The sequence below is a fragment of the Lates calcarifer genome, unplaced genomic scaffold, assembly GCF_001640805.2.
Source record: "Lates calcarifer isolate ASB-BC8 unplaced genomic scaffold, TLL_Latcal_v3 _unitig_4589_quiver_709, whole genome shotgun sequence".
Classification (NCBI taxonomy): domain Eukaryota; kingdom Metazoa; phylum Chordata; class Actinopteri; family Centropomidae; genus Lates; species Lates calcarifer.
In genome coordinates, this window is record NW_026116990.1 from 64259 (window position 1) to 89793 (window position 25535).

The window sequence follows — 25535 nt, forward strand, 5'->3', positions numbered from 1 at the left end:
TTGCGTAGATGGAAGTATGCAGACCGGGTGATGTTGATGTTGATGTTGAATAGTGAGGGAGAAGCTGTCAACTTTGGATAGAGTGGATTTGGTGCCAACTAGAAGGATCTCAGTTTTATTGCTGTTTAATTTTAGAAAGTTTTGAGGTGAACCAGGATTTTATTTCCAATAAACAGGAGGTGAGGAAGGAAGGTGGGAAAGTGGAGTTCAGCTTGCTAGAGAGGTAGAGCTGGGTGTCATCTGCGAAGCAGTGGAAATGGATGTTGAATTTATGGAAGATATTGCCAAGGGGGAGAAGGTAAGTGATAAAGGGGCCCCAGGACAGAGCCCTGGGACACACCTGTAGAGACTGAGGAGGGGTCAGATTTGAAGGATTTTGGTTGTATGAACTGAATGACTGTCTACTCTTTTCTATTTCCTTCTCTATTTCTCACAATATCAACACTATTTAAATGGTATACAAGTGTCTTCCTCATGTCTACTGATCCCAGTGCTGCTGCTACTCTTTGTTGATTTCTTTCTACTCTTCTTTTCTTCTTTCTAGCGCTCCTCCCTTCTGATTTCAACAGACTAATATTTATGTCTCTGTTCCTTCTGTTCCACTCTCTTATTACCTACAACACCTATATGAGCAGGAACCCAAATTAATATTACCTCAGTGCTTTGTTTCCTTACTCGTGTGTATTTAGCATTATTTCATAGAGTAAATCCTGAGGGTTACTGGCCATACCTGACATGAGACTGCACAGGGCAGAGACTGAATTACTCCAAACAAGGACATTGTTTGCTTTGTTTTGTACAACCCATTCTAAAGCAATCAAGAATGGCTCAGCAGTATACATTTAGACAATTAGATCTGCATATTTCACCTCTGCGCCTGTAATTGCATCCAGCCTTACAAGCACAGATTTTGTTGCTGACCCATATGTCAGTTCTAATCCTGTAAGACATCTCATGATTCATCACTTTTTTACACCTATCCTCCACATTTCTAATATGTTCTCTCCATGTTACTCTTGAGCCAAAATGCTTAAATACCAGGAGGATACAGAGAATCTCTGTAAAAGCAATTCAATTTGTTAAGTCAGTGCTACCAAGACAAGTTCACCAGCTGAGTACATTTTTGAATAGATGGTTTAACAACATAACGTCATGTAAGAGCAGAAAGATGAGAAGTTACTACATTCTACAATAGTGAAAAATTACTGCCTCTTTTATTTAATCAACCAGGTCACGTGTAGCTCCTTAACAAAAGCAACATTATTAGTGATTATCTAAAAACAATTCATCACATGAATACACAGCTTTAAAGCAACTTGTTAAGTCAACAGCTTTCAGCTTTATTAGGTTATTTACATTTTTTAGAAGGTAATCCCAGAGACAAACTCAGCAGCAGTTTACCTCTCGTTTACCTGGTGTTCAGTAAGTCACTCTACCATGAGAATGTCATTAGTGAGAGTTTTAGGGATGTAGCCTCAGTCGTGCTTTACTTTCACATACAAAGAAGCTATTTCTTTTTCCAGAAGTGGCTGTATTTGTCAGCTTCGAAGTCGTCTTCATAGTGGACTGCTGTCTCTTTTTTGATCTTCTTGACTTCTCTTTTTTTCTTTCGAGCTCGTCGCTCCTCTTCAGACAGAGTGGACAGATTCACTGGCATCTGTCATAACACACAAAGAGACACCATTAACTTACAAAGCATGAAATATGAATTAATGTCTCATGGACTCCTTATATTATGTTGAGCAAGGAAATTATGATTTGGTACTGCATGTTTATTAGAGGGTGGGGTTAAGGTTGTCAAAGAGTTGGATGTTGCAAAAAGATGTGTAAAGATGTTGCTGATGGTATTCTCTTGTTTTAGTGGCATATGGCAATTCTTAATGATGTGTCACTGATTTGTTTGACTGGCCTTCCACACTTATTAACACTGTCACTCATCTTCAACACTTTGTACAAGCATATATCGATTCTTACTGACATATGCCACTGCTTGTTGCGATATACTGATGCACTGAGCAAATGATAAATGGCTTAATCACTCTATTTCAGTGGAGGAAACCATGATACTACCACAGCTATGTTTCACAGATGGGATAAGGCTCTTATGTTGGAATGCAGTGTTTTCCTTTCTCCAAACATAACCATTCTCATTTAAACCAAAAAGATCTATTGTGGTTTCATCCGTACACAAAACATTTTTCCAACTGCCTTCTGGCTTGGTCTTTAGCAAACTGCAGACTGTGGCTTTCTCCTTGCAACCCTGCCAAATACACTGCTGCTGTTCAGTTTTCTCCTGATGGTGGATTCATTAATATTAGCCAATGTGAGAGAGGCCTTTAGTTGCTTAGAAGTTAATCCGTTTCCTTTGTGACCTCACTGACTGTTACATGCTTTTGGAGTGATCTTCGTCTGTCAGCCACTCCTGGGGAGGGTAACAATGGTCTGGACTGTGGATTGGTGAAGTCCAAACTCTTTAGACATGGTCTTATAATCTTTTCCAGCCTGATGAGCAGAGACAACTCTGAGGGCCTAAGAAATCTTCCATAAACATATGTTGTGAAGATCAGACTTTGACAAATCCCTGTTCTATAAATAAAACAGGGCACCCACTCACACCTGACTGCAAGGGCACCGGAAATAGGGGAGCCAAGCGGCCATCCTGCCACCATCCCCCACCCACCCTTTTTATGCCCCTGACTGACATTCTTTATGAGTCACATGACTGTATTAACACTTCAATCATTCCTGTCCACTCTAAAACATGGGGTAAAATGGAGCAGTCAAGCATAATACAAGAAAAATATTTAAATTTTAATTCAATTAAAGAGGACATTGTGTATCAAGGGGGGCTGTCAGCAGCCAGGTGCAGATATTTTGCAGGGGAAAGGGTGGGACAGAGAGATCCAAGGCTCCATGTCAGTTCACTGCTGGAGAGGTCTTGTAGCTCAGTCAGTGGCATTGTGTGGAGAAATGACTCAGGTGTGCGGTTTACTACAGTGAGATGTGGTGTTTGACAGTAGCACTGTTGCACATTAAGGATATTTAGGATTACAGCAGGTTAGGTGCGTTTACAGTCCATCAGCCGCCCCTAGTGCCAAAAGCAAAGTTTGTCATTTCACGGACGTACGTGTGTGGTTTCACTGAAATCTGTGTGATATGAAATCGACAGCGCTTTAAAGTTGTGCAGCCAAATTAGACTAAAATGTTTGAAATGACACAAAGAGCAGGACTTGATGCTTTAGCCTTCTGATAATTCATTTGTGTCTGCAAGCTGCTGGTGGTGATGCCAACTAGTTTGCAGACACTGTAGCCCTGTGCAGCAGGTGAGAGAAGTGCTTTCCCCCTCTCCCTCTGTTAGCTGTACGCCATGTTGCACAGCCCCCCGCAGGAGCTAGAGGTGTGTGAGCTCAGAGGGGAGCCGTGCATAAAGCTTGAAATATTCAAAAAGTGAAGAAGTGGATTTGTTTCTCAGAGTGGGCTGTTTCTGGCCCCTCCACCTCTGATGTAAATCCAGCACCCTTGCCTGATTGTCATCCAACTGATTGGAAACACCGGATTCTATTTGCACCTTCAAATTAACTGCTAATCCTAGAGGTTCACATACTTTTACCACTCACAGATATGAAATACTGGATCATTTTCCACAATAAACAAATTATGATCAAGTATAATATATTTGGTCTCATTTATTTAACTGATATCTCTTTCTCTACTTTTAAGACTTCTGTGAAAATCTAATGATGTTTTGTGTCATATTGATGCAGCAGTAGAATAGAATAGAAAAATTCTAAAGGGTTGACAAACTTGCACCGCTGTTTGTCACATGGCGAGCAATCAGCCATTTTTCAATTTATTGGAAGCGCAATACTAAAATCACTGGAGTTCCTGTTAAAGGATGTCTTAACACATGAGTTTCATTCACTGCACCTGCTAAAATGAAGACAGCTAGCACTGTCCATCACTGTGACTGTATATTCTCAGGCTGATCCAGATCCTGATGAAATTTAAAAAATAAAAACTTCTATTACTCTATTTAATTGCATGAAAAATAAAATAAAGGCCATGTTGAAAAATGGTTTATATATTACAAAAAGAAACATTTACATTTTTCACACATGAGCGGTTATCAAAACGCACTGTATGGAAACAGGGAGTGGAGGGGATAATGTACTAACCATGAGGATGCGTCTAGGCTCTTTGTATCTGATGTTTACTGTAGATCCATCAGGCCGGACCAGCATTACAGGGTACAGTCTCTCATACCTCTGCCGACCACAGCGCACAACTGACGTCCTGTTGGAGTTGAGCTGAGCAATTTGAGAATGGAAAAGTGAAGCCTGGTCGAACCCCGCGATGTGTTCACGGAGTGGTAACACTGAGAGGCAACCTGTCCGGCTTAACACAGGGCAAACACACCTGCACGTACACACACACACACACACACACACACACACACACACGAGAAATGTTCTGTAAATGTGGGGTGTCCCACTGAACACGGTAAGGAGATTTATCACGGTTTCCTTCATGTACAGATTAACCGCCGTTTATGTCACTTGTGTTTTTTGACATGCGCAATTCAACTGACAATTTGACAGCAATATGACACGAGTCCCACTTATCATTACTCTTATGAGTGAGCATGCATTTCCAAATATTATTCTGCGAGTCTCACCATGACAGCAGCCTCTGTGGAGCACGAAGCTTCATTAAAAACATGTTCGCCGTTATTATTCGTCGAACAGACCCTGTTTGTTAGTCGTCGGACATGCAGTCAGATGGTGGTGCATTTACCCCTCACAGGAAGCACTCACCTCGAAGGTCAAACATGAGTTTACAGACTAAATGTCCCACTGAAACAATGAACAGCGCAGACGTTCCGATGTTATGTTTAGATTTTTGAGTGTTTGACTCGGCGGTTTGCAGAAACTTAAAGTGATGAGGTAAAAAAAAAAGGCTTTCAAGCACAGAGTCACAAGGTAACAATCACATTTTTTTTAAATGTAAAGGGTGTATGCATTAGTTGGCTTTGTGTGTCTTCTGACAGCAGTATTTGGTTTTGAATGAAGTTAACAGTTTTGAATCAATTATTTGATTTTTCAAGACAAGTCAAAGGATTTGTGAGTGTGGCTTGAATTTTGGAGTTTGTGTTTACTGTTTTGAGAAAAGGAGAGAAATTTCAGAAAATGTGTTTTAGCAATTCACTGCTTAAAGCAGATTATGTTCGTGGTTAACTCGGTGTTGTCATATATAGAGTGGTGCAGGAATGAGTTCTAAAACCTGTAAGTAAGTTAGCATTTTAGCACTCCTGCTTCCCATCTCCCAAAGTCAACAGGTTTTTTATTGAATATCTGAAAATAAGGTCTGCGGTTAACACCAGCTCAAGACAGTTTCCCGTTATATTCTACAGCATAAAATACATTAAAAAATTATCTCACTTGTGATTTTTTTTTAAAGCTTTTACGTGTCTTAAAAAAGGCAGTTGCTAACAAGTGGCTAAATGAGACTACAGAGGTTATATGAAAACCCATCTACTCACCAGTCCATCTTTACAGCCTCATTGTGTTTCTGCTCACACTCTTTCAAACTATCACTAACTTTCTAAGAAGAAAGGCTTAGAATACAATATCCCCTCTTAAGTACCACCCCACACTTGGAAGACCCAATCAATATTAGGTACGGTCTAGATTGACTTTGCCTGATTTGATGGTCAATGTGAACTGCTGGTGACTGCTGAGGTAGAGTATAAGAAGACTGCAGTCTAGACACTTTTCGCAGTGTGACTGAGCTCACGACAACGACTGATCTCTATGCAGTTGTCTTTTACCAGTTGTTCTCGCAATTCATCAAGTATATCCAATTCATTGTGGAAAACCTGCACAGCTGTTCTACTTTTTTTAATTAAAAAAATATGAATATTCACCTCAATATGTCAGACTGATTTGTAAATCTATATACACACTGTTTACTCAGCCAAAGACGTTGTTGTTCTAAACATTTCAGGCTGGAAAAGTATGAAGAAGAAAAATAAATGTTTGAAAACATCTAGGGTGATGTGTCCTGGTGTATGGGGCAAAAGTTACAGGCATATTACTCCTGCAAGGCAATCAGAATCAGAATCAGAATACTTTATTGTCATTGCACTAAGAGAAGTACAACAAGATTTGCTGTACATATCTAACAACAATGTTAACACACACACTCATACACACACACCATAGTACAATAGTTCAGTTCTTAGACTATCATAGTGGCAGTAGAAGGGAGGTGTCACAGCTCCCCTGTGACCACCTGTATCTCCTAGTGTTTCCTGTGTCTGTAGCTCCCTGTCTGTTTCCTCCTTCTGTCTCCTCCCTTGTCCTTGTCCAGACCATGTACTCATGTGCAAGCCTCCTGACAGCTTCCACCATCATCTCCTTCTTATACCATCTTCCTTATTTACAATACAAGTCCAATTCAGTGATTGCTCTGGGGAAAAAACTATTTTGCAGCGTGGGCGTTTGGGCTTTGGTAAGGGTTGAGTTTCATCTTTCAGAATGCTGCTGGCTTTGCGGACACAGCGTGTTCTGAAAATGTCATCATGGAGTTGGCTGACCATGTGAGGTCGTCAGAGATGTAGATCTCCAAAAACATACAGCAGGAAACCCTCTCCACCTCCTCAAAGTCAAACACACCTATTGGCACAATGACTTGGAGGGTCTCTCTGCGTAGGATGAGGTTGTTTAAAGACCATCAATCTCAATAATAAAATACATTATTACTACACATATTACATATATTAATACAAAATAAATTATTTTTTATTCTTTATCCATTTATCTTTTGCAATATCCCTCTCCTAAAAATGAAAAGAAGAAAGTTAGAGATGGTGAAGACACACTCATCAAAGATTGATGTATGTATACCATTTTCATGCTCCAGTTTTTCAATTTCAAATTTAAGTTAATTCAATTAGTAACATCTCTCACAGTCAAGCTTAAGCATGCATTTACACAGCAAAAGACACTGAGAAAGAAGATGACAGGATTTAGCATCATTGTTGCATATCATCACTCTGAATAATCCTTTTAATAGCAAAGGAAAAGTTTTGACTGCTCTGACAGGCCTGAGAGGAGGCAGCCATGGGTGGGCGGTGTGTTGATTTACTTCCTCCTGAAAGACAAAAATGTGACCCCCGCCCTGAAGTGTACAGGCATGTCAACTACATCAAATTATTTTAAACTGGGCAATCAAAACAACAGATATGATATTACCTGGTACACTAAGTGTGGTTACCGAGCTACCACCAGAGGCGACGTGTCGAATATGATTCAATTATCCACACGATTTTCAGACATTTTACGTATCCACACATCTCATATTACAAATTAAGATTTCAGAGAACAAATGCGAAGAACATTTCACTGAAATTATTTGGTTGGCAGTGGGTTAATTACAAGCCTTTGTTTACAGTCAGGGCTTTACATTTGTTGTTAGAGTCTCTTCAAATTATATATCGACAGAATTAACATGCATCCTTCATCTGAGAACAAGTCATTATATCATAACTGACTAACACTGACTCAACTGGCTGACATCTTAACCACCATTTTAGTACAATTTAACACCAGTTTTTAGAGAACTAGCGTTTGTCAACTCTGACTTCCCTCGATAACCCCATTAAATCAGAGTAGGTTAAACTCCCTTCGTAGTACAGGCCTCACAGAGAAACAGTCAGAATACAAGTGATCTTACTGCTTTCATTTACTGTTCGATAAAGCTTGAAAATGATCACTTTTAAATACCACCTGTTAATTGTCACAGAATGACAATACATTACAGCTGATGTTTGGCAAAAACTGGAGTTGTTGTTGCTCAGCATACTCAGTTACATTTGGTTGCTTTAATACTTAAAGGAATAATGTGCAGGATTTTCCTGAAAAAATGCAATGTTTTGAATCATACAAAGATAACCTCTCCCAGTCATCGCTTATGATTGCAGAGGCCCTGCTCTGACTATGTTTTTTCTTCTTATTTTGCTGTGTTGCAGGCATTTCTGAGCTGCAACCTTTGTATGGTGGGTGTGTTCCCCTCAGCCAATACCACTGTGTATGGTGTGGGACTAAAAATATAGCAACACAATTAATTTGCTGTCTCCTCGCTCTCTGTTGATGTCATGGATGTATAAAGAGCTGCAGGTCTGTGCCCGTTTGACCACAAGCAGGGCTGAGTTTGGGCTACATTCATTCAAAATCTGCCGTTGCGGCACCTTCCCACACGGCACATGGGTGTGTTTGAAAATGAACAGCTGTAAGACAATCAGAAAATAGCACTTTTTTTCTCTGTTTCACTGCTTTGTTCCTGCTAACTTCACTTCCCTTTTTACCCACTCTGTAGCTCCCTCAACTACTGCTCTCTCTTTCTCTGAGACAGGAGAGGATGAGGCCTGTGATACGAATCAAGGTTACTGGCTTATCAGAGTAACTACAGAAGTAACTTAGTGACATCAGGTGTAACCTCCTAATTAACCCATACTACAAAAGGTGGATAGGTTTTACCCGGGGTCTGCTGCCATGGTAATTAATGCTGCATCTCTAAAATGCTTCAAGCAGTTTATGTTTGTAGTTAACTTGGTGTTATCCTGCATAAGTACCGCCCCTTCGCACGCAGTCTTGTTGAGAAAATGCACACATTGCACATTTGATTGTGAGAGGCTCACTCTGCTAGTCTCAATAATAATTTTTTTCTCACAGTCAAGCTCAATCGTGCACTTGTACAAAACCTGCACATTGTCAGGTCCACTCTGCACAGCAAAAGACACACTGAGAGAAAGAATGCGGCAGGATTTAGCATAATCATTCTTGAATATTATTAATATGAATAATCATTTTAATAGCAAAAGCTACTCAAGAGAGGAGAGAGCCATAGGCAGGTAGATTATCTCCTTCCTGAAATATAATAAAGTGAATGCAAAACCAGGGCTTTGTTCTCTTGACGGTTCATTCTTGCTCAAGAGATGTATGACTGGAAGTACTAGCTCATAGCAAATTGCCATAAATAGCCTAGCCTAGCCTAGCCTAGCCTGTGTCAGTCACCATTAAATACACATAAAAGTACAAACAATGAAAGAGGTATGTGTGTCCACTGAAGTCCTCAGCTATGTCCTTACTTACCTCTGCCTGAGATTCAGAGGAGGGGCATGCTGCTTATTAAGATACCTTAAACTTATGATATTACAAAAAGTGTGGACACTGAGCTGCCACCAAGGTCAGAGATGACTGCCCCCTCAACTCCCTCCATTATGGGCCTTTCTTAATTATTTGTTATGGCCAGCTGTGTTGCTTCTGCTTGTGAAAAAAACGGCTACAGTTATTTTCATAGCATGTGAGGTGTATAACTTTATATTGGAATTAACTGGTCTTAACAGGAGAATGTGTGTAGTAACGAGGACCATTCTGGACCACGCTCCTTTTCAGAAGGTGGCGGCAATGCACCTAAAAGCTGTTTGCCAACCGCCATTAAAAGAAGAAGAAGAAGAAGAAGAAGAAGAAGAAGAAGAGAGGAGGAAGAGGAAGAGGATTTGTCTTGTGACCAGTTTATGACGGAACAGTTGAAGCTGCACAGCTGCGGTAGGTTTTATCATTTGTACTGGTCCAGATACGGTTCCCTCGTTCAAGCGTTAGAATCGTTTAGTTTGCTACTTCTGTCAGCAGCTACATTTGTACTATGTCAACGTATTCTCTGAGACCAAATGGATGAGAAAAGAATGATCTGCTAAGTTTATTCAGTGTAAGTGTTACTGTCAAACGACAAGTTCTTCACAGACAGTGAGTTTGGACACTTAACGTTACTTGAATTTGGAGCCCTGAAGTTGTTACAGCAGATGCGAAAATAAAAAGCAAAACAGATTTGAGTCTTGCGTTGTTTGCGTTGCCTTTGTGTTCTGTTAAACACTAAAGATAAGCTTCACATTATTTAGCAAAAGCCTACACAAATAAGTGTTAGTGATAATGGCTTCCCCTTTTTTCCAGCCCTTCTCTACCAATGTGTGTGAAGGGTGAAAGCTGTGGTACTGAGCATTTTCAAAGTAGTCTTTCTGTATTAAAGACCCAGTGACATGAAAAATGGATTTTCCAAGTTCTAACTCTGTCGTTAACTGTTAATTTGTCTTGTCACATGCCAGATCTGTTGTGCTTTATTTTAACTGTATTTTATATCAAAGTCCATCTCTTTTCTCTTCCTCTAACACAGAAATCGTCTCAATTGACCTGGGGTGGTCACCCAAATTCAAATATGATTTTATATACATATATCATTTGTACTGTACACTACGTACTGAAGATTTTTTTCTATGTATTATCTGGGTTTTGGACCACTAAGTCCCTCCAAGCTTCATTGCTCCTTTGCATAGGTCCTGGATTACTGATGTGTACTAAATAAGTGTATGGATGATAGATGGACATGGGTGACATTTGCACTCCATGTGTGAAAATGGCTTTAAGAATTACCACTCTTTTCAAGGTGTTTACTTTGGAAGTTTGATGTGAAACACATTGCTCCCCTGGCAGCTGTTTTTGTTACACATTTATTAATGTGAAAGCAATCACTCTGTCTAATGCTAAGATTCTTTGTGTGCCTTGTGTTCTTTAGGTTGGCAGTTTCCTTAATTTTGCAGAGATGGCTGGTCTGGGCTTGGCCAAGAGATGGCTGTCTGCTCAGCTGCTGCTCCTGATGACACTGTCCAACATCTCTGGTGCCTGACTATTATGGCTATTTGCAGTGATTTTGCTAGCTTAATTCTAAAAACATACATAGGTATTCCAATGTGTTATTGTACACGTTCCCTGTTCAAATAAACAAATTACAATTACAGTTGCAATCAAGTCATACTACCTGTTGATGCCAATCTGTATACTGTTTCTGTGAGCATCTCAGAGAATTTTTTACATTTTCTGTTTGTCCTCCAGACTCCACAGTATATTTGGTTGCTCCTGCTGCTGTGACACTTGAGGAACAGTCTACAGCCAACATCACCATCACTTCAAGGTAACCACAGAAACTGTCTGCACAAGGGTTTCAGAGAAGTTGTGTTCATATCATACTGAGAAAAAGGTTTTTGTTTGCATTTACTACTTTGCTCTAGGCAGAGACTGTGGGCACTAACTTGGTGGCAAATTGCAGTTCTAAATATCTATCCTACTAGTAGTTTGCAGTTTGTGTAGTCATGGTCTGTTCTGATTAGCAAGTGAAATGAAGCAGTGCCTTGCGAGTTAGGGCAGTCATGGTGTCCTGTCTCATTGACACATCACACAAGAGAGACTTCATAAAAATAACTTGTAACATGAGTACAACATGAGCTTTCATCTGCCAGAAGAGTCAAACTTGATGGTCAGTGTTTACACTTGAATGCATTGCAGCACTGGAAAGTTTTTCAGCATAGTTTTGAGTTGTACCAGCTTGCTGTAGGAATAGGAGAGGCCCTTGTCCTGACAGTGCCTGGTCACGCTGTGCTGTATGTATGGAACACGTTCATCTTCACAGAAGAGGAAAAATATATGTTTTCTGTTGGGCTAGATAAGTTCTCAGAAGACTTATGGTCAAGAACATATGAGGAACCAAGGAAAGTGCTGGTGGAACGAGCAAGAAGGTCAGGGCTGAAGTGAGCACTGGGCTCAGCTAACTATATACTGAAATTCATTCACTGTCTGATGACACAAAAGCTCTATGTGGTCTGCTTGAAGATAACACTACATGGCAGTGGGAAAACAAACATACAGTGGTATGGGAAACACTTCTCATAGGATTGACTTGGTTCGCTATTCCTGTAATTCCAGATGCATTTGCTTCTAGGTCTATGGCAGCAGCTGAATATAACTTTGCATAAATAGAGAAAGAAATATAACATGTAGATTAGCCTGTGCAAAGTTCCATGTTGTTTGTCTCCATATGTGAGCCCTGTGATGGACTGCTGATCTGTCCAGTGTGTACCCCAACTCTCACCCAATGTCAGCTGGGACTAGGCTCCAGCAAATATGCTAAATTAAATCCATACATACACTGGCAAAGTAAACTAGTTTTATACTTAGCCAAGCTGTGCTATGCAAGGTAAGGTAAACTAGGCCCACTTACATTACTAAGTCCATGTCTCAAAGAAATTGGTCCAGTCCCAGCCTGGTCAGATGAGTACAGGAACTGATGAAGCCTCTTGGATGAGAGGTGAAACGTCTTCCCAGACTACAGCTAAGTCCAGTTGCAGTTCGATTTAAATTTCCTTGAGATAACTATGACTTGGATTAATGAGAATATTCACAGGCTTACTAAGTCCATGGGAAAAAGAAGATGCCTTTTTGGTGTGCTGCTTTGCAAAGCCCTGTCGTGTTTAAGATCCAGTAAACTGTAGTTTTCCATGGCTGTGTGGCTTCAGTGTTGCTGAGGAGATCAGTGGTTGCTCCTTTCGTTCTCCTTGCAGAGTTAGCCACTTGACGCTAATTCTGCTTTGCTGGTAAACTCAGCTGGCAGACCTTGTGTTGTGCCTACTGGTGCTTGGTCTTAAATCCTTTGGAAGGCACTTGTGTCGCTATCAAAGTTCAATCCAGTGTAGGCCTCCGCTTCAGGCAGGCCTTATCGAGGTTGGAGCTTTGTTCCTACTCTCTTGATGAAGCAGGACACAGAGAGAGAGAGAGAGAGAGAGAGAGAGAGAGAGAGGAGAGAGAGAGAGAGGAGAGGAGGAGGGGGGAGAGAGGAGGGAGGAGGAGAGAGAGAGAGGAGAGAGAGAGAGAGAGAGAGAGAGAACATTACCCATAACTGCAGCTCACATTCATCAAAAGGTTTTGTAATTTTTATTTAGCCTAAATCCATGGGTTGCGGTTAGGGTTAGGAGTTCACCCCAGTCCAGTCACGTGTCATTCACGTTGGTTTTCATTTTATTTTATAAATTTATTATTATAATTTATTATGCTACTGTTCAAAAGTTTAATAGCTAGCCTAGCTTAAACCTCTGTATTGCCATAAAATGAAACTACTCTGTGGTTGAGGCCTGTTGGTGAATAAGTGACTAGGCACACTATAGTTGTACTGTGGGCACTTATACTTAAGAACATATCATGTCAGTGGCAGTGGACTTGTCCACACTGGCCATGTAAGGCATTGTGCAACACTTAGAACAGTCAAATGTGCTCAGCAAGTTAAAGAAGTAAAATCCAGATCATTGTTGTTGTAGTGTTCTCGGAGTTTCTAAAAGCAGCTGTTGTTTTGACTGAAGTTTTTGTGTCTTCCTCTAGTTCCCTTGTTAACCAGTCAGCAGTGATTCAGTTAAATGTCACCTACAGCTCCAAGCGGAACTACTCAACTGTAATCACAGTGCCTGAACAGGTAACATATGAAATGAAAACGCCCAATAAATCTAGAAATATACTGAAAATACTGTATTATTGAAAACAGGTAGAAAATACATCGTGTTGCCAAAACCTGATCTGTCTTATTCTTCTGAGCCATAGAGCTCCAATGTTGTTGAAGAAAGATATTAAGATCAGAGATTGACCGATATGGTTTTTTCAGGGCCGATACCAATACTGATTATTAGTAGCGAAGGAGGCCGATAACCAGTATTTGGAGCCAATATTCATTTGCAGTAAAAGTGAAAATATTGGCGTCAAAATTGAATAATACAAACTCCAACACTTAACTTTGTTTAAAGTGCCTTTAAGCTTTTCAGATTTGCAACATGTTAAAGTTTTTTTGTTTTTTTTATCTTAGACATCTTTGTTCTAACAAAAAGTGCAGGGAGCTCCCAGGCTCAGCAGCATGTCTTATAAAGTTAAATGAAGAAATTAAACGTTTTCTACAGTAAATAAAGTTTTCCAAAATTTCAATATAACTGAAATGTTATTTTATCTTTCACTTATCTTTGTTTTAAGTCCAAACAAAAACAAAAAGTGCAGCGAGCTCCCAGGGTCAGCAGCATCTCTCATAAAGTTGACTGAATTTTTAAATAAATAAATAAATAGCTTCCTGAAGTTTTATAAAGTAAATAAAACAAAGTTAAATAAAATTTGCACAGAAATGTGAGTCTCAAATCAATTAGTAGTCCCAACTGAGCAGAACCAGATTGTGGTGCAAAAAGCTGTTGTTCAGTGTGTGTGAGCACTGGCATGCACAGCTTTCACTGCTGATTGGCTGTTACCCCTGCTGTGGCTCTGCATGTAACCAATCAGATGGTGCTACGAAGCAAGATTTGCAGTTACTGAGGTAACTTCAGGTTTAACTCTGGGTTTTCAGTCTTATCGGGGTAAATCATCATAGTTACTGATGTTGAACGGTTAACCTGCTCCGGGCAGGTTAACTTCAGAGGATCAGATCAAAAGCTGTCAACAGCCCAGCTACTGACCAATCAGATCACTGGAAAACTAGCGTCGTCATTTCTGTAGGATCCTGACAGGGACAGAGTTTACAATAAAGTGACAAAAAGTAAAGATCAATAGATATTTTTATTGCTCAGTGTTTAGTTTATCAAACTAAATGATCACATACTGACTATTCTATCTTCATTTTGATAGAACAAAGATGCTTTTATCCTCACACTGTTGAATATTTCCCACGCTTATAAATGAACATTTCAGTCAGGTGGACCTCAGACATTAACTCCAAAACAGTCTGACATTACTGTAACTTTATCTGCATCATAAATTCACCATAACACAGAATAAATCACCATCAGCCTACAGAGCAGAATTACTCACTCAGTTAGTAAAAATAATTTATGTACTTATTTACAATAAGTCTTCAGCCTGACTTTAATAATTGCAAATTATTTCTAGCGTTTCTGCTCGTGATCATATTGTTCACATTTCACCTTGATAGATGTCATTTTTGGATGTTGCTAGAACCGAAACGACCTGCAGCTATCAGCGTTACTTCTAATATTAGATACTTAAACTATGTTACTCATGGTTCTGACAGCGCTGCTTTTAACCACCAACTCTGCTTCTTTCACATGAACTCACTCTGAAAATCCTGGGTTGACTTTATAAGTTGATGACCAGCATCGTAACATCACTTAGCCAGACTGTGTTGTTAGGTTTAGTGAAGCCAGATAATGAAAAGATATCCTGTGTGTGTTGAACTTGTTTCATAGTACAGGTCTCTGGCCTCAGTGTCACTCAACTCACTCTGTGTAATTTTACATGTGGAGATGGAGATACATGACACTACCTACCAAAAAGGTGTTGACCAAAACCTCTTGTTGTTTTTGTGTAGGTGTTGCTGCCAGTGGATGCAACCTCAGTCAGTTTCAATGTGACAGCCCATGATGTCGGTCAGGTGACCACGTACCTGATTAGCAACAACACAGACCTCAACAGGTGGGTATCAGTACAGATGCACTGTCATAAGACTTGAAGATAGGTTCACATTTTTTTTAAGGTCTAATCCTAAAAGTGTATTTTACATACCCATACGTACATTCAAAGAGACAAAATTCACAGTGGTCACTCTCTGTAACAATGAAATCTATAGTTGAGTAGAATTTAATATGAGGCTTCAGCAGTCTGTTAGACAAATAGAGTGCCTATCCTCTATTGTGATTTTATTGCAAAATTTCTTCTTTTTGGCTCTAGAGAGCACGTTTCCCTGCAGAGACACGGCAGGGGGACAGTTACACAATTTTAAACCAAATAAGGACTTTTGATTTTGTCCCTCATGGCTTATGCTAAAATTGCCTGAGGAAGATATTTCTTAACAGCTAGTATGTACAGGATGGGTCCTTGTCCTTCAATCTATCTATGGGCATGTGAGTATTACTTCACTAATTTGAACCTTCAAAAATGTGAACCTATCTTTTAACTTCCCCTCTCTTTGATTCAATCTGGTGAGCAAAGATTATACTTAAGGCCACTTTATACTTCTGTGTCGATATGGAGCTGCATACTCCATGGCATAGCCTACACCATAGCTTGACATATACATTATTGTTCATTTATTAACTCCAACTCCAACGTGATTCTCTCAGTTTCAGTCGCCATTGTTTGAAGGCAAAGGAGGAAACTCAACACATAGAGACCCCACTGCCACTTACCATTTTCACAAAGTGACACACTGGGGCACAAGTATAAATTATAATGGTGTAGGCTATTTGCTTAGGCTACAGTGTGGGCTGTGTAGATTGATAGTATAGGCCTAACAAGAGCTAAATGCTGAGGCTGTACTGAATGAGACATAGGGGTCTACCAGAACACTTGGGGATGTGGGATATTGTGAAGTCAAGTAAAGTCTCACAGTGCCCACCATGAGCAAACACTTAGCAACAGCGGCAAGGAAAAACATCCTTTCAAGAGGCTGAAACCTTGAGAACCAGGCTCGGTGTGAGCGGCCATCTGCCTCGACCGGTTGGGTTTAGAGAGACAGTGAGAGAGCACTGACCAAATTTGAACTGATTTCCTGTTGGGTTTAGGGTATGACTCCAAGTGGCTTTTTTGTAAGTCTTGGGATGTTCCATAAGCCTATTGAATTTTGTACATGTAGGTGAAACTTACTGCCGCGGCTGCTAATTTTGTTGGGGGTCAGTAGGTAGTTTGTCACAGATCGCAGCCTTATAATAATGAATTGCAATATTCCAGCCCAGAAGTAACAAATACATGGACTAGTTTTTCTGCATCTTTTTGAGATGGGGTATGCCTGATTTTTGCAATATACATTGGAAATAAAGGCAGTCCTTAAAGTTTCTTTCATGTGGGACTTAAAGGACATATCCTGATCAAAGATAACTCTGATTCAGTTAGATTCCTTATGGGGGAGCTTGAGTCCAGGGTAATGCCATCTAGATTAACTATGTAATTAGAAGATTTGTTCCTGAGGTGTCCAGGGCCAAGTACAATAGCTTCAGTTTTGTCTGCATTGGGTTAGGGTTAGGGTTAGGGTTGATGTGCTTGATGTCCGTAAGGCATGCTTGAAGTTTAGCTAACTGATTGGTTTCATCAGGCTTCATTGACAAGTATAGTCAATAACATTGCCTAAAGGAAGCATATATAAGGTAAATAGAATTGATCGAGCCTTGTGGAACTCTGTTTCTAACTTTTGTGTACATGCAGAATTTGTTGTTAATGTGTACAAACTGTTGTTGGTCTGATCAATAGGACTTTAACCAAGCTTAGTGCAGTTTCTTTAATGCCAATTAAATGCTTCAGACTCTGTAATAGGATATGATGGTCAGTAGTATCAAATGCAGCACTAAGAGCCGTTGTTCAATGCAATTAGAAGGTCCTCCTAATGTTTTAAAACTGTACCTAAAACTTTGTACTTGTTTTATGTCAGTACAACCCAATCCATCTGTATCTCATGAAGTCTGGAAACATTAGATAAAAGCAGGAAATGATGGAAATAGGTGACTGAGGGGTCACACTCTATCTAGCTAGGGGATGAGGATTTGGTGCTGCTCAGAATTGTGGACAATGTGGGATTTAAGACACTAATGGGTATTTAGAAAATTAAGTGTGCATCAGTATCTAAATAATATTACATTTATTATTTAAAAAAAGGTTTATCGCTGGTTTTAATGACCATTTTTAAAATAGTGTTGTTGTAAATAGACAAGTCCATTGGCTGGTTCGAGTCAAAAATTGGAAAGAAACATTGCATTGGGGGTCTTGCTTATTTTATTATAATGCTACGATGATGGTACTTTGATGGTAGTTCCTTTGTGTGTAAGCCTGATATTCTCTCCTCTAGTTTGGCTGTCAGGATCCGCTTTATGGTCATCCATAGCAATATCCTGTCAGTTATCAGTCAAGTGATTGGCTGGATGTACTTTCTGGCCTGGTCGGTGTCCTTCTATCCACAAGCATGGGAAAACTGGAGGAGGAAAAGGTAATTTTCTGTCTGTCATCCACTCTTCTCTTAGGTTTTTTGCTTTTTGTGTAGTCTTTTGATAACGGTATAATCATTTGTAGTTAATTGTTTAGAAAGTGCCTCAGTGGCCAGGTGTGGACCTGGAAGCATCACTCCTTTCTGTCCCCCTCTCTCTTTCTGGTCTGTATATTCAAAAAATGTATTAAAAAATTGAGAAAAATACTCATGCATGTTTGTTTACAGTGTTGTAGGTCTCAACTTTGACTTCCTGGCTCTCAACTTAACTGGCTTCATCGCCTACAGTGTCTTCAATATAGGGCTGTTCTGGGTGCCATATATAAAGGTAACTACCTCCCTCCTTTAAAAGGGAACTGCACTGTTTTTACACATGAAGATCAGTGTACTGGTCATGTTTGTGCTGTCACGCCTGGAGGAACCTTTTGTGGTCTGACTTGTTGATCATTTTGATAAATAGCAGTCATACTCATCATTTCCTAATTATTGTCTGATTAATTTCCCTCCCAGATTGCTGCTCTAGGCTTGAATCTCAAGTCAGTCCATGACAGCACAATGTAGCAACAGACTATTTTGGGCATTTCTTGTTCATGTATTCATATTTACAGGAGTCTGGATCACTTGCTTAATAGCTGAACCTTTGTACTCCTTGTCTTTGTTTGGAGCTACAGTATGTTTTGAGTGATGCATGTACAGTAAATGTGTCTGTTGTCTGTTAAGTTGCTGTGTGCCTGCCCTGTAGGAGGAGTTTCTGAGGAAGTACCCCAATGGAATTAACCCAGTCAACGCTAATGATGTCTTCTTCAGTCTCCATGCTGTCCTGCTCTGTTTGGTGTACATCAGCCAGGCTGCTGTGTATGAGGTGTGTGTCTGTAATGTAGATAAGCTTGTGATAGAGTGGATTTTAAAAGTATATCTTAAGTTCCAGTATTCAGAAAAAGATCAAACAACAAAGGATCTTAGCTTAGCTAAAAAGCTTAGCTTTCACTTTCACAGGACATTTGAACCATACCAGAGACAAAATGGAGCCACATCCAGTGGACATCAGGGGTTCTTTTGCAGATAGTGTAGCTACATGCTAAACTATGCTTACTCTTGTCCAAGCAGGATGTTATCATTAGTATGAGCTTGTTAGCCTGTAAATCAGCCACAGTGACGTCTGTCAGCAGCTAATACTAGCGTGTTCACATATTGCCATCTATGAGCCCCTTCCCTGACTATGGCCTCCACTGATTGGTTAGAGGGGTGGGGCTTGCCCAAACACTTAAGAGGGGAATACTTCTGCTCCTCAACTGTTCAATGAGTCTGGGCCACGGAGGCCCTTGACAGTCTCTCTCCACATTAAGATGCATTTTGTATATTTCAATGAAAAAATATAAGAAACTTAAGTACTGTAGCTTTAAGTTGTTGATTCCATCATATGTGTGTGGATGTGTGGACATGCAGTTTGGCTGACAAGATATCACTGACTCTGTGTATGTGTTTCTCGGTATCATCTGTCTTTCAGAGGGGGGGTCAAAAGGTCTCCTGGACTGCCCTTTTTTTGTTGCTGATTGGCTGGACATTTGCCTTTATCAGCTTGTTTCTTGCTGTAGCAAAACAGATCACCTGGTTGGATTACCTCTATTATTTCTCCTACATTAAACTAGGAGTCACTCTGGTCAAATATGTGCCTCAGGTAAGCTATACACATGCACACATAGAGTACAAAAAATGGAAACACATGGAAAATGAAATGCATTGCAGTACAGTAGCCATGCAGTAAATACTGTCCTTGTTAAAACGTTCAGTTAAAATTGTTGGTAACTTTGGTAATCACATGCTCATTTCTTTCGTTTGCATTGAAACAACACAAAAAAACAGCCAAAAAAAATCTTTCTGTTACCACTCCACACAGAACTGTGGGCGGCTGTGGTTCAGGACATAGAGCAGTTGCCCAATCGGAAGGTCAGTGGTTCGATTCCCGGCTCCTCCAGTCCGCGTGCCAAAGTATCCTTGGGCAAGATACTGAACTTATGTGTAACTGGTGTATGAATGTGTATGTATTTGTTAGACAGCACTTTATATGGATAGGACAAATGCTGTGTGAATGGGTGAATGTGTCCTGTTGTGTCAAGCGCTTTGAGTGGTGCAGTCCAATTACCATTTATATGTGTAGTCCATTACAGAACTCCAAAAATGGACTGGACAAAATTATTGTCTCCTTTTCAAAACTGTAAGAAACAATTGGATTTCAAGCATGTAATGCTCCTTCAGTTTGTATTTAAACTCACCCTTGGCAAGTAACAGGTGCTGGTAATATAGAAATCACACCTGCAAGCAGTTTAAATGGAGAAACGTTGACTCAGTCTTTGTGATGTTTTTCCAATGGTGGATAAAAGACCCTGGATCATCTTCCAAACAAATTCAAGCTGATCAGCAGATACAGGATACAGCGGTGTCCACTCACACTACCCCTACCCATCTGAATGAAATGGGACGCGTGTCACTGCTGACACGCAGACACATAAAAAAGCCAGACTGGAGTTTGCCAGCCAGAAACGGTTAAAGACAAAGTGCTGGCGAGTTCTGAAGTGGTCAGGAATGAGTCCAGATCTAAATCCCATAGAACACCTGTGGATAGAGCAGAACAGCAGCTGAAAAAGGTTTCTATTCAAAACTGAGACCTGGAGCATCTGGCAAAAAAAGAGTGGTCCAGAATTCTTCTAGAGAGGTGTAATTTACTCATTCATGGTTAGAGAAAGTTTCAAGTCAAAGTCATTCTAAAGGGTGTGCTACAAAATATTAAGTTGATGGCTTTTCTCTGCTTTTTGTGTTGTTCCAATGCAAACAAAGGAAATAAACATAGTAGGAATTATCACTGATGGTTACAGTGTTGGTGGCTTTCTGGTTGTGTTTGCAGGCGTACATGAACTACAGAAGACAGAGTACTGAGGGGTGGAGTATTGGCAATGTCTTATTGGACTTCACTGGTGGAATCTTCAGTATTCTACAAATGATCTTACAGTCTTACAACAATGGTAACTACTGTAACTTATGCTGTTTTATGCTCTTTGCTGTACTTGGTTACTTGTAGCACTAGGACAGCCAGTTGTCAAATGTGAATGTACCAGTTCATTTTAATGAACTTAAAGGTTTCTTACATTGATCCTCTCAAGTGATGTTCTTCCAGTAGGCTTTAGTTATACTGAGGGTGTGACTGTTGTATCTGTTTTTTGCTGTCAATGACTTGACTTGATTGTATTTACAGTATGTTTCTATCAAAGAGGCTGAACTAAAATTGTGAGAAAATACCATGACCAGCCCACATGCTTGTGATAAAGGCCTACTAAACAAATTGCACTGGACAAACTCAAGTTTTTACCTGATGAGGGGAAAAGTTTAGAGAGCACCAAAGTGATCAGAACTCATTCTGTGTGTTTGCCATGAAAATTAGTTCAATTCAATAGTTATTGTAAGAGTTCAGTCTGGACCAAAGTGTTGGACAAATTGATCAAACACAAAATGAATCCAGAAGACAGTACTGACATTAAAATGTAAATGGATTTTTAAAAAAATGATATATTCATCACCTGCTGGTAATAACACCCACATTTGTCACAGTAAAGAGTATAGTGTATATCTGACTGACAGAGCTCATTGACTGTAATCTGTGTCTCTTTTCAGATGAATGGAAGCTGATATTTGGTGATCCCACAAAATTTGGTCTGGGTTTGTTCTCTGTGGCGTTTGACATCCTCTTCATGACTCAGCACTACTGTCTCTACAGACAGCCACCACAGTATGAAGCTGTTACAGGTCAAGGAGACTAATGCTGACACAGCGTTGTGTGGATAGACTATCACAACACACAATCACAAGGGGGTAAATGACCAATCTCTGTCAGTCAACAAGAATGAGCACATTTGATCTTTTACAATATCTCAGGAATGACACTTCTTTTTTGGGGTGCGGGGGTGTTTTTTAACCATTGTATGAGTATGTTGGTTGATATAAGAGACTGACGTATTGATGTAAGCACTTTTTAATAAATTCAGTTTCACATATAAGCTGTGTAGTTGTGACACAGAACTTACTCTAGGTGATAAATTTAACCTGTGACTAAACATTTAAACCTGATGATAGTAGTCACTTCCAGGGATGACAATGTTCCCATCCACAGCACAGCTCAGACTGGTTTGATGAGTTAATCATATATGTCACCAGATTTCAACCCAACACATAAGAGATTTTGGAGCAACGTGTTAGATAGCACTCTCCAACACCATCATGAACAACAAATGAGGGAATACCTTTTGGAAGAAAGTGATTTCATTCACGTTCCATTGTCCTTTTAAATTCCACACAAAAATGGCATCTATGTTTTATGCCAATCTAATTTAAACGAGAAAGCCATGGAAGGCAGTCTCCTCTGCCTGACTAAATCATGATCTGAATGATAGCAACTACAGTTGTCCGTTAGGGTCTAGTCAATATATTTGCTACACAAATGGTTAACAGATCACGTTCTCTACGATGAGTCTCGTTCCTTGACACAATATTGCTTATAGGGATAAGCTTCGCTGTTTCTTTTTGACGTGTGAAAGGCTGTTGCTACAGAAGGATGCAAGTGCCAAATCTCTGGGAACTAGACACAGATCCCACCTAGTATTGATTCGAGTACGGGACAGTGCTGATCTATGGAGTCCTCACCCAGCATCCCACAGGCCCCAGAGGATCCACTGCCAATGTCCCAGTGCCAGACACCACAGGACACTCTCAAAGATCCTGTGTCCATGCTCTGACAGCTCCGAGTTGTTTTGGCAGAGCATGAGGGGCCTACACAATGTTAGGCAGGTGGTTTTAATTAATATAGTTTAAAAGTATAATATGCAGGATGTTACCTGGTTGGACACATACCATTATGGCTGAGTCCTTACTCTAGTGGCCTGACTTCAAAGCAGAAAACAAAACAGTGAGTCAGAAAAATAAAACTTTATTTTCTGATCGTTTCACAGTGGTTACGTTCTAAAGTACAAATAAACATGCCCACACCTCTGCACAACCCTGTGGGAAGATGCAGTGTCACTGGATTTTGAATGAATGTGGACCAAACTAAGGCCCACTCTCGCTCCAACAGACACAGACCTGCAGCTCTTTGTATCACCGACAAAGACTGAGGAGGGAGATGAAGACAGCAATATAATCTGGTTGCTACGAACCCCTCAGACCCTATGTACTGTCACTGGCTACACACCCACTGTGAAATGTCCCAAACACATAAGTAAGAAAATACAGAGAGAAATCCTGCATATTATACTTCTAAAGTTTTCTCGCTTATAGAACTAAAAGAATTCAGTAAAATTTGTGGGATGAATTTCTACTTAAATGCAGTTATTATGTAGAGAATCCTCCTGCAAAACCAGCCACTAGCAGGTACTGTTAGCTTGGACCTTGGCCTTAAAGCACAGCTTCTCTCCATACAGATATTACATATGGAATAGCCAAGATATTTAATTTAAACACAAAAATGTTTGTTCAGAAATGGCTCAATGGCAATATTATTCCATAGAATAAAATAATTTCTACATGAAAATGGGTTATCATTGACTTATGTTGAATTTCTAAATACGTACCCATTACGCAAAAAAGGCCATTGCCACCTCCCGCCCCCAGTGTCAGCTGGGATAGACTCCAGCCACCTCCACATCTTTCAAATGAGGTATAGATAATGGATGGATGGAACAATATAATTCTGATGCAAATGTCCTGGTCTTCTATTTTTGGTAACTTGAATAGGAAAGAAGCATGATGTTATAGAGTTATAAAATGTGCTTTTAAAAAAAGATGTGTACCCAATTTTTGGTCTTAAAAATGAAAAATGAAATAGTTTATTTTACAGAAAATAAATAAATCTACCCTGTTAATTATAGACAAAGATGAAATAATGAGTAATATTATAAAATACTACTACCAATGAGTATTATATATAATACACACACACATTTACATGCCTTCCATGACCCATGTAGGCAGTTGCTGTTCCTAGCATTTTTCATTTTTTTATTACTGACCAGAATTAGGTTTAAAGTTTGTTAACAGTTACACAACAAAATATATTTGAATAAATTAAAGTTGAATTTAGTTTTAATGATAGATCTATATTTCCTGCAAATCTTATGTCCCACCATGAAAGTCCGAATGCTGTTTCAAAGTCTTCTCTAAACTACCTGCAGATTCTGCTTGAGTAATACAGACTCTATATATATACTAAATACTGAATTTTGTTGGTCTGAAAGTATTTACAGTTTATTTAAACATGCTAAAGAAAATATTGCTATATTGGTATTAGTCAGTAAAATACCCATAATGTGTGAATATTAAATTAGGGATTGTAACTTAGGTTGCTGGAACCACCAAATTCCCAGAAAAAAATTACAGGTCTGGATACAGTTAAGTACCTCTGTTGCCTGAGACAATAAATCCAACACACATTTGCTACAGTGCTAAGAGTCTTTTACATTATATTATTTTTTTCCACACACGTTTTCAATTTTTATATACTTAAAGGATCTGAAACTGTCACTGTCACGGCACTATACTATATAAATGTCAAATTTTCCCTGTCCAGATGTCTCTTACAATACATACAGTATCATTAGTTACATTTTATTTTCTATTTACACCCAATTTGTTATATAAATATAATGCATAATTTTCAGAAAAGCAGTCAATTCAATGCATACAAGAGCTTGATCACAATACAGTGAGGTTAAACAGACTTTAGAAAATCAACTGCGTGCACACAAGGACATGGTAGCCTGATGTACTGACACAGAATGGGCAGTAGGACATGGTACAGTTATCAGCCTCCATCTTGCCTTGGACTTCAGGATAAGCTGGAGCTTTGTAGCCGCAGACTCAATGAAAAGGTGACTGGGTGGTGAGATGTACAACACTCAGACAGCTCATTAGGATGAAACAGTAAGTGAAATTTCAAAACAGATGCTCAGTTCATTCTGGAGTTTGACATCTGATTTTGTAACGGTTCAGTATATTTGCAGCTTGAAGTTGTTAAAACAGACAGACAGCAGACATCATTCCACAGAGAATGGAACTAAAGGCCAGTCCAACTGAACTGGACCAGATGTACACAAACCAATACCCCTGTAATGTAGCTCATCATGGACACACACCCTGTACAAAATAAGTGCAGCAGTTTGTCTCTGATTTTTCTTTAAGGTTTTAGATCAGAGTCAACATTCTGGTCTACATCAGCAAACCTACACTTTCAAACAGTAAGTGGGTGCTGGTGGGTGAAACAGGGCAGCTGGAGACAGGAGGAGTATGGATGACCTGATGGTAGGAGGGTAAACCATGTGTGATGATGCTTAGCTGATGTCACTCATTAGCTCTGAGGTCCATAAACTGTCCAGCCACTTAACCTGTACCATTAGCTCATCAATGTCTATAAACTGTAGCTGTTTGAAACAAATGCTTTTCTATTTTACTATAGATACATAATGTATGTGTGTCCTACTGTCCAGTACTATTCAAGAAGACCTAGTATGGTCACCTTAAGAGTAGCTAGTGGGCGCTGGTCAATGATTTCTGTGTCCATAAAGTCCAGACCCACCTATCTTTAAACCATGATGCTCTTCTCAGGCGTTGTTGATGATAATGAGAGCAGGGCTAGCTGTCTGCTGACTCGTCTCACACAT

General features: G+C 39.7%; 3 protein-coding genes across 4 annotated transcripts in view; 1 reads left to right on the forward strand and 2 right to left on the reverse strand.

Annotated features, from left to right (window-relative positions):
* Positions 1-1184: 1184 nt before the first annotated feature.
* mrpl55 (mitochondrial ribosomal protein L55) lies at positions 1185-4841 on the reverse strand. Its single transcript, XM_018701859.2, has 3 exons — positions 4676-4841; positions 4176-4416; positions 1185-1657 (listed from the first exon to the last, which is right to left on the reverse strand). The coding sequence occupies exons 1-3, from the start codon at positions 4717-4719 to the stop codon at positions 1508-1510; spliced, it is 435 nt and encodes a 144-aa protein (XP_018557375.1). The 5' UTR covers positions 4720-4841; the 3' UTR covers positions 1185-1507.
* A 4625-nt stretch (positions 4842-9466) lies between these two features.
* Positions 9467-21884, forward strand: ctns (cystinosin, lysosomal cystine transporter). 2 transcript variants are annotated; one of them, XM_018701851.2, is made up of 11 exons: positions 9467-9608; positions 10630-10732; positions 10947-11025; positions 13260-13350; positions 15235-15338; positions 17701-17838; positions 18064-18163; positions 18578-18697; positions 19343-19513; positions 20738-20855; positions 21502-21884. In XM_018701851.2, exons 2-11 carry the CDS (start codon positions 10657-10659, stop codon positions 21645-21647), a joined length of 1143 nt encoding a protein of 380 aa, XP_018557367.1. In that variant the 5' UTR covers positions 9467-9608; positions 10630-10656; the 3' UTR covers positions 21648-21884. The 2 variants fall into 2 exon arrangements, with proteins under 2 accessions (XP_018557367.1, XP_018557368.1); XM_018701852.2 differs by lacking the exon at positions 9467-9608 and adding an exon at positions 9615-9768.
* Positions 21885-22794: 910 nt separating this feature from the next.
* Positions 22795-25535, reverse strand: part of trappc8 (trafficking protein particle complex subunit 8) — a 35830-nt gene continuing 33089 nt past the window's right edge. Inside the window, 1 exon segment of the mRNA XM_051068465.1 lies at positions 22795-25535. Coding sequence (XP_050924422.1) covers positions 25476-25535 — 60 coding nt within the window. The 3' untranslated portion in view covers positions 22795-25475.